General features: G+C 37.7%; 1 protein-coding gene across 2 annotated transcripts in view; it reads right to left on the bottom strand.

Moving 5' to 3' along the window:
- Window positions 1–9914, bottom strand: part of COL4A5 (collagen type IV alpha 5 chain) — a 333343-nt gene that overhangs the window by 143988 nt on the left and 179441 nt on the right. For both annotated transcript variants that reach the window (XM_004379760.2, XM_004379761.2), the window contains exons 11-13: window positions 7791–7826; window positions 7659–7700; window positions 7395–7487 (exon numbers count right to left, since the gene is read on the bottom strand). In XM_004379760.2, coding sequence (XP_004379817.1) covers window positions 7395–7487; window positions 7659–7700; window positions 7791–7826 — 171 coding nt within the window. The remainder of the gene's footprint in view (window positions 1–7394; window positions 7488–7658; window positions 7701–7790; window positions 7827–9914) is intronic.

Below are 9914 nucleotides of genomic sequence, written 5' to 3'. Positions count from 1 at the left end.
ATACAAGAGACTAAATGAGCAGCTTCTGTCCAGAGGTGAGACGGGAAAGCAGAAAGGGTTAGGTGCTGGTTGAGTGGACATGGGGAATCAGGGGTGGAAAGGAGGAGTCTTCTGTCACAGTATGGGGAGAGCAATTAGAGTCACATAACAATGTATGTATAAATTTTTGTACGGGAAAAAAAATTTACCTCCTTAAGTAAGAGGATCTTCTTACTTCAGTAAGAACATCTTCTGAATTCAAATGATAGGGAGTTTTTCATCCAATACTGAACAGTTTTCTATTATATCTCCTTCAGTGATCATCTACCCCCAGCGTTTCTAGACATTGGCTGCAAGTGGAATCCCTTGGGAATTTTAAAATATACTGATTCTGGGTCTTACACACTGAGAGTCAAATTTAATTGGTCTGCAGTACAGCATGAGCAACTGGATTTTTAAAAGTTCCCCAGGTGATTACAATGTACAGCCAAAGTTGAGAACTAATGAGAGCATCTCACTGGAACACTTCTATCCATAACCTCACAAGACAATTTTTTACATTTTTGGACAATCCAATGGTTACATAGTTGAATCTCACATGGAGTAAATCCACTCACTGGTCCTAGTTCTGTTGCCTGGAACTATACAGACTGCACAGACTGAAACAATCCAATTTACACACGACAATTGTTTATTGTTTTGAAATAAATAATATGCTGCATTTTTAAAAAAATATATAACATATGCCTATTTGCTTCATCTCACTGATCTCTACAACTTTCCTAAGAATACTATAAGTGGTTGTGAGAAAGCAACTGCAAATTACTTTGCAATCCACATTAGGATGTACTTTGTGTGGGCCAGGATTTAAAATCACATAAACTGCAGTGGCACTTTCCTCCTACTATTTCTGCATGTATCTTAAGCGATTAATTTCCTCTAAATTATTTTCTGTACTCAGTTTAAAATTCTTTGTCTTTTAAGATTATCTCTATTTGCAGATGACACGCTCTTATATACAGAAAATCCTAAGGAACCCACTAAAAAATAGGAGAACTAATAAATAAGCTGAATAAGGTTGCATGGTACAAAATCAACATACAGAAATACTTGTGGACTGTGGACAAATTGGTACCCTCGTCCACTGCCGGTGGGAATGTAAAATGGTGCAGGTGCTGTGGAAAACGGTTTGTGGTTCCTCAAAGAGTTAAACACAAAATTACCATATGACCCAGCAATTCCACTCCTAGGTATATACCCAAAAGAACTGAAAACAGGTGTTCAAACACAAACTTGCATGAGAATGTTCATTGCAGCATTATTCACAACAGCCAAAAGGCAGAAAAAACCCAAATGTCTATCAACAGATGAACAGATAAACAAATGTGGTATGTATGTATAATGCCATATTAATCAGCCAAAGGAGAAATGAAGTTCTGATAAATGCTATGACACGGATGAACCTTGCAAACATTATGCTAGGTTAAATAAGTCAGTCACAAAGGGAGAAATATTTATGATCTCACATAAATATCTACTTAGAGACAAAAATATATTAATAGTTTCCAGGGGCTAGAGGAAGGGGGGGGGAATGTGGAGTTATTGCTTAATGGGTACTGAGTTTCTGTTTGGGGCAATGAAAAACTTTTGGAAACAGATAATGGTAATGATGGTTGTACAACATGATGAATGTAATCAATGTCACTGAACTGTACACTGAAGAACGATTAAAATAGCAAATGCTTTATTACATATATTTACCACAATAAAATTAGAAAAAAATAAATTGTATTTCCATACACTAGCAGTGAACAATCCAAAACTAATAACAAAATAACTCCATCTATAATACCACCAACAGAATAAAATATTCAGGAACATATTTAAATAAGAAGGTACAAGACTTGTATGCTGAAAACTACAAAATATTGCTGAAAGAAATTACAGAAGATGTAAATAAATGGAAAGACATTGCATGTTCACGGATTCAAAGACTTAATATTGTTAAAATGAAAATACTACCCAAAGCGATATACAGATTCAACCTAATTCCTGCCAAAATCCCAGCTGGCTTCTTTGCAGAAATTGACAGCTAATCCTAAAATCCATATGTAAATTCAAGGGACCCAGAATTACCAAAACAATCTTGTAAAAGAAGAACATAGTTGGAGGATCCATACTTCATGATCTTAATACTTACTAAAAAGCTATAGTAATTAAGACAGTGCGGTGGTGGCGTAAGGACACACATATAGGTCAATGGAATAGATTTGAGAGTCCAGAAATAAATCTTTATATTTACTTTAATTGATTTCCAACAAAGGTGACAAGACCATTCAACGGGGGAAAAAGTAGTCTCTTCAACAATCGTGCAGGGACAACGGGACAGCCACGTGCAAAAGATTGAGGTTGGACCCATCCATTATGCCATATTAAAAAATTAATAATGGATCATTGACCTAAACGTAAGAGCTAACATTATAAAACTCTTAGAAGGAAACAAACACAAAAGTAAATCTTCATAACATTGATTTAGGTAAGATTTCTTTTTTGGGGGGCAATGATTTCTTAGATGATAGTAAAAACACAAGTAACAAAAGAAAACTAGTTAAATTGTTTTTGTTAGGTGCCGACGAGTCAGTTCCGACTTATAGCGACCCTATGTACAACAGAACAAAACACTTCTCGGTCCTGCGCCATCCTCACAATCGTTATGCTTGAGCCCATTGTTGCAGCTCCTAGGTCAATCCATCTTGTTGAGGGTCTTCCTCTTTTTCGCTGTGCCTCTACCAAGCATGATGTCCTTCTCCAGGGACTGATTCCTCTTGATAACATGTCCAAAGTATGTGAGATGAAGTCTTGCCATCCTTGCATCGAATCAGTATTCTGGATGTACCTCTTCCAAGACAGATTTGTCCGTTCCTCTGGCAGTCCATGGTATATTCAATATTGTTCGTCAACACCATAATTCAAAGGCATCAATTATTCTTCGGTCTTCATTATTCATTGTCCAGCTTTCGCATGCACATGAGGCAACTGTAAACATCATGGCTTGGGTCAGGGGCACCTTAGTCCTTAAAATTACATTTTTGCTTTTAAACACTTTAAAGAGGTCTTTTGCAGCAGATTTGCCCAATGCAATGTGTTGTTTGATTTCTCGACTGCTGTTTTCATGGGTGCTGATTGTGGATCCAAGTAAAATGAAATTCTTCAATATTTTCTCTGCTGATCATGATGTTGCTTGTTGGACCAGTTGTAAGGATTTGTGTTTTCTTTATGTTGAGGTGTAATCCATCCTGAAGGGGTGGTCTTTGATCTTCATCTGTAAGTGCTTCAAGTCTTCTTCACTTTCAGCAAGCAAGGATGTATCATCTGCATATAGCAGGTTGTTAATGAGTCTTCCTCCTATCCTGATGCCTCGTTCTTCTTCATACAGTCTAGCTTCTCGGGTTATTTGCTCAGCATACAGATTGAATAAGTATAGTGAAAGGATACAACCCTGATGCACACAGTTCTTGACTTTAAACCACGCAGTATCCCCTTGTTCTGTTCGAATGACTGCCTCTTGGTCTATGTACAGGTTTCTCATGAGCACAATTAAGTGTTCTGCAATTTTCATTCTTGCCAATCTTATTTGTAACTTGTTATGATCCACATAGTCGAATGCCTTTGCACAGTCAATAAAACACAGATAAACATCTTTCTGGTATTCTCTGCTTTCAGCCATAATCTATCTGACATCAGCAATGATATCCCTGGTTCCACATCGTCTTCTGAATCCGGCTTGAACTTGTGGCAGTTCCCTGTCGATGTACTGCTGCAACCACTTTTGAATGATCTTCAGCAAAATTTTCCTTGCATGTGATATTAATGATATTCTTTGATAATTTCTGCATTCTGTTGGATCACCTTTCTTTGGAATGGGTACAAATATGGATCTCTTCTAGTCTTTCGGCCAGGTAGCTGTCTTCCAAATTTCTTGGCACAGAAGGGCAAGCGCTTCCAGGGCTGCATCCGTTTGTTGAAACATCTCAATTAGTACTCTGTCAATTCCTACAGCCTTGTTTTTTGCCAATGCCTTCAGCGCAGCTTAGACATCTTCCTTCAGTATCATTGGTTCTTGATCATATTCTACCTCCTGAAATGGTCAAATGTCAACCAATTCATTTTAGAACAGTAACTCTGTGTATTCCTTTTATCTTCTTTTGATGCTTCCTGCATTGTTTAATATTTTCCCTATCGAATCCTTCAACTTCAACTAGAGGCTTGAATTTTTTTCTTCAGTTCTTTCAGCTTGGGAAATGCTGAGGTGATTCTTCTCTTTTGTTTTTTTATCTCCAGGTCTTTGTACATGTCATTATAATACTTTGTCTTCTCAAGCTGCCCTTTGAAATCTTCTGTTCAGCTCTTTTACTTCATTTCTTCTTTTCACTTCAGCTACTCTATGTTCAAGAGCAACCTTCAGAGTCTCTTCTGACATCTATTTTGGTCTTTTCTTTCTTTCCTGTCTTTGTAATGACCTCTTGTTTTCCTAATGTATGATGTCCTTGATGTCATTCCACAACTTGTCTGGTCTTTGGTTATTAGTGTTCCATGCACCAAATCTATTCTTGAGATGGTTTCTAAATTCAGGTGGGATATACTCAAGGTTGTACTTTGGCTCTCGTGGACTTGTTCTAATTTTCTTCAGTTTCAACTTGAACTTGCATATGAGCAATTGATGGTCTGTTCCGCAGTCAGCCCCTGGCCTTGTTCTGATGATGATATTGAGCTTTTCCATCGTCTCTTTCCACAGATGTAGTTGATTTGATTCCTGTGTATTCCATCTGGCAAGGTCCATTTGTATAGTCGCCGTTTATGTTGGTGAAAAAAGGTATATGCAATGAAGAAGTTGTTGGTCTTGCAAACTTCTATCATGCGATCATTTCTAACAACAAATCCATATTTTCCAACCACCAATCCTTCTTCTTTGTTCCCAACTTTCACATTCCAATCACCAGTAATTATCAATGCAGCTTGATTGCATGTTTGATCAATTTCAGACTGCAGGAGTTGGTAAAAATCTTCAATTTCTTCCTCTTTGGCCTTAGTGGTTGGTGCAGAAATTTGAATAACAGTCGTATTAACTGGTCTTCCTTGTAGGCATATGGATATTATTCCATCACTGACAGTGTTGTACTTCAGGGTAGATCCTGAAATGTTCTTTTCAACGATGAATGCAATGCCATTCCTTTTCAAGTTGTCATTCCCAGCATAGCAGACCATATGATTCTCTGATTCAAAATGGCCAATATGAGTCCACTTCAGCTCACCAATGCCTAGGATATCAGTGTTTATGCATTCCATTTCATGTTTGACGACTTCCAATTTTCCTAGATTCATACTTGGTACATTCCACGTTCCGATTATTAATGGATGTTTGAAGCTAGCTGTTTCTTCTCATTTTGAGCTGTGCCACATCAGCAGATCAAGTTCTCAAAAGATTGACTCCATCCACGTCATTAAGGTCGACTCTACTTTGACGAGGCATCTCTACCCCAGTTGTATTTTGAGTGCCTTCCAATCTTAGGGGCTCATCTTCTGGCACTATATCAGACAATGTTCTGCTACTATTTATATAGTTTTCACTGGCTAATTTTTTCAGAAGTAGACTGCTAGGTCATTCTTCCTAGTCTGTCTTAGACTGGAAGCTCTGCTGAAAACTGTCCACCAGGGTGACCTTGCTGGTATTTCAAATACTGGTGGCAAAGCTTCCATTATCACAGCACTACACAAGCCACCACAGATCGACAAACTGACAGATGCATAGTTATATTTAGGCTTCACCAAAATCAGAAACATCTGTGCATCAAAGGGTACTATTAAGAAAGTGAAAGACAGTATGGGGAAAAAAAACTGCAAATCAAATATGTGATAAGGGTCTAGTATCCAGAATATAAGGAGCCCTGGTGGCACAATGGTTAAGCACTCAGCTGCTAACTGAAAGGTCAGTGGTTCGAATTCACCAGTAAATTCATGCAAGAAAAGACCTAGTGATCTGCCCCTGTAATGATTTCAGCCCAGGAAACCCTATGGGGCAGCTCTACTCTGTCATATAGGGTCGCTATGAGTCAGTATTGACTCGACTACACACAACAACATCCAGAATATATGAAGATTTAATATGACTCAACAATAAAATGATAAATAACTCAATTAAAAATTGAAAATTCAAAGCTTTTGAATAGAAATTTATCCAAAGAAGATATATAAATGGCCAATAAGCACATGAAAATATTTTCAACATCACTAGTCATCAGGGAAATGCAATCAAAAACACAATGGGATACCAGTTTACACCCTCTAGGATGGTATAATAAAAAAGGTGGACCATAGCAAGTGTTGGTAAGGATGTGGAGAAACTGAAACTCTCATTCGTTCCTGATAGGAATGTAAAGTGGTACAGCCACTATGAAAAAAGTTTGGCAGTTCCACAGAAAATTAAACATAGAGTTATCATATGACCCAGCAATTACACTTCTAGTTATATATCTGTAAGAACTGAAAATATGCCCATACAAAAACCTGTACACAAATGTTTACAATAGCATTATTCATCATAGCCCAAAATGGAAACAATTGTGTGAAATCGATCTCATGTCTACGAAATGATAAATGGATAAATCGTAGTATATCCATACAGTGGAATATTATTCAGCCATAAAAAGAAATTCTGATAGAAGCTGCAACATGGATGAACTTGAAAACATGACACTAAATAAAAGAAGCCAAAGAAGACTACATATTGTATGATCCTGTTGATATGAAATGTCCAGAATAAGCAATCTATAGAGACAGAAAATAGATTAGTAGTTACCTGGGGCTGGAGAGGTTGGAGGGAAACGGGGAGTGACAGCTAATGGATATGGATTTTTTTTGGGGGGGGATGTGATGGGATGGTGAGAATGTTCTAAAATTAGATAGTGGTAATGGTTGCACACCTCTGTGAATATATTAACAAATATTGAATTGCACACTTTAAATAGGTGAATTTTATGGTATGAGAATTATATCTCAATAAAGCTCTTTAAATAATTTAATTATCTCAAATCCTTGTTATTTTTAAATTACACCATTACCATCAAGTTGATTCCGACTCATAGAGATCCTATAGGACAGAGCAGAATTGCCCCCATAAGGTTTCCAAGGCTGTAATCTTTATGGAAGCAGACTGACACATCTTTCTCATGCAGAGCGGCTAGTGGGTTTGAACCACCAACGTTTTGGTTAGCAGCCGAGTGCTTAAGCACTGTGCCACCAGGGCTCCTTATTTTTAAATTACCCTCATATAAAACCACATGCCAGCTTATAACGAACTTTAATGGAATGCCATTTTCATAGCAAGATTTTCATTGATTTCCTCCCTATCTACTCACCTGATCTCCTTTCTGAAACTCTACATCAATTGGTCTTTTCTGTTCACTGATCTGCCCAGGTGGCCCAGGTGGGCCCTGAAGACCTTGTTCACCCTGTTTTCAAGATAAAATAAGAGAGTAAGGCTTCATAAGCTACCACAGAGAATAATATAACATGTAAGCTAAGTCAGTTGAAAGAAGCAAGAGAAGGAAAAAGGCAGGTTGAAATGACTATGAAAGGAGAAAGCTAAGGGCTGAAATAGCTAATTCTTTTTCTTTACTCACCTTTTCACCCTTGGGTCCCTGGAAATTTAAGCCCATGTTCCCCTGAAGAGAGAGGTTTCAGTTTAAAAATCTTATTAACAATAACAAAAAGAATCCAAACCAAATAAAAGATGTATAGAAAAAGAAAATTACCTTTGGTCCTGGAAGTCCTGGTGGACCAGGAGGGCCCTAAGAATAGAAGAATAGGAAAATAAAGGGTTAAAATAATAAGTTTATCAAAAAATTCATTACCTTCATAAAAAGTGAGGACTGAAAACTTAAAAATCCCTTCAAAATAATATTTTCCTGTTTTTTTCCTCAGTGTTTTTTAGTCACAGACACATTTAAACTGATTAAAACAAACTAGATGAATGTGGAGACCTCTGGTGACGGTGTGTGAGTGAGCAGGGGAAGAAATGGAAGGATGGATAGAGGAAGAGGAGTAGTACCAATGTCAAAAATCAATATAAAAGTTAATCTCAAGAAACATACCAAATTTCTTGTATCAGAATTATGAGTAAATTTGGGTACCATAAAGCAATTAACTCTCTAGTTATAAAAAGCATGTGGTTTATTATTTAATCCAGTTTTATTTTTATGCAATCTGATTCTGTGCATCTGAGAATGTTTCAAGGTATGAAAAATTAAATAGCCAATTGTCTGCCCAAATATACTGCCTCTTAATCTCAATGGATCTATTTATTTACATATTGCACTTTGGTGGCATTTCGAACATTTTGCTTCACCTGTTGAATCAGCCAAGCCCTGGTGGCACAGTGGTTAAAAGCTATGGCTGGTAATCAAAAGGTCAGCAGTTTGAATCCACCAGCTGCTCCTTGGAAACCCTATGGGGCACTTCTACTCTGTCCTATAGGGTCGCTATGAGTCAGAATCGACTTGACAGCAACAGGTTTTTTTTTTAATTCAATCAGCACTAAGTGAAGGGACATTCAGAAGTGTACAGTGATTTAGTTAAGTGGCTACAAGTGTTAAGGAAATTCAAGGGGTAATAACACACCTAGGGTATACCAATGTTGTAACAACAGAGTTAGGAAAAAGTGCCATAGTTCAGTCTCGGATTTTGCAGGATGTCTACACCCAGAACAAACTAAACAAAGGGGTTTTCTAATCCTCTCCTAAAGAGCTGCAGAAAAGTAGAAATCATAGTCTTTTCTGGCAGTTTCTTTTAATATTTACCTAACCTTAGTTCCTTCATTCAAGAGTAGAGGACCAACTGTCACAAGCAAAAATGTACAATCTATAAAGGTATAATGAAAACTGTCACTTAAATATATGGTAGATAAGAAACAGAGTGGCACATGAGAAATTACTTTGACTCGAGTACAATTTTCTTTCCCTTTTAAGAGGGTAACTGCAAAGCTCTAAGTCTAAAACATGACTTGAATGAAATCTGAGTATTTCAGGGGTAAAAATATTTAGAATTTATTAGGGTGGAAAATATGAGAGGCCATAGAAGCTATTAAAATAAGAGAACTGGTTACAGTTTCAGGGTCTTTGGAAGTTTTTGCTTCTCTCTTGGGGTACTCAAATCCATTAATCCATTGTAGAGTGACCCACTCCCTTCACCAATCCTACTGTTTTGTCCCCAAACCCAAATCCAAACCCGTTTTTGTCAAGTCTGACTCATAGTGACCCTATAGGATAGAGTAGAGCTGTCTCATAGGATTTCCAAGGCTGTAATCTTTACGCAAGGAACCCTGGTGGAGCAGTGGTTAAGTGCTCAGCTGCGAAGCAGAAGGTTGGCAGTTCGAACCCACCAGCTGCTCCGCAGGAGAAAGATGTGGCAGTCTTCTTCCGTAAAGATTTACAGCCTTGGAAACCCTACGGAGCAGTTCTGCTGTATCCTACAGGGTCACTATGAGTCGGAATCAACTCGATGGCAGTGGGTTTTTGGGTTTGGTAATCTTTACAAAAGCACACTGCCATATCTTTCTCCTGCGGAGCAGCTGGTGATCTGGTTAGCAGCTGTGTGCTTAATCACTGTACCACCAGGGCTCCTTTGTTTTCTCCCAGGCTCCTAAAAAATGAGAGTTGATATTTCATGTGAATCCCTGGTTTTGTTCTTAAACAGTAAACTGCAGTTTGAAGAAGTATGCTGCATCAAGTGATAAAGAACTGTCTTTGATGACTTCTTGAAACAGCCAGAATTGACTTCAACACTGTCACATCAAGAGACATATAACAAAATACTTTAAATCTTTTCTGTATGTACTTCATTTTTTCCATCTGTAAAATGGAGATATAGCACATATATTG

Source organism: Trichechus manatus, unplaced genomic scaffold (assembly GCF_000243295.1).
Source record: "Trichechus manatus latirostris isolate Lorelei unplaced genomic scaffold, TriManLat1.0 scaffold00068, whole genome shotgun sequence".
Taxonomy (NCBI): domain Eukaryota; kingdom Metazoa; phylum Chordata; class Mammalia; order Sirenia; family Trichechidae; genus Trichechus; species Trichechus manatus.
This window is presented reverse-complemented; position numbering and strand designations above follow the sequence as displayed.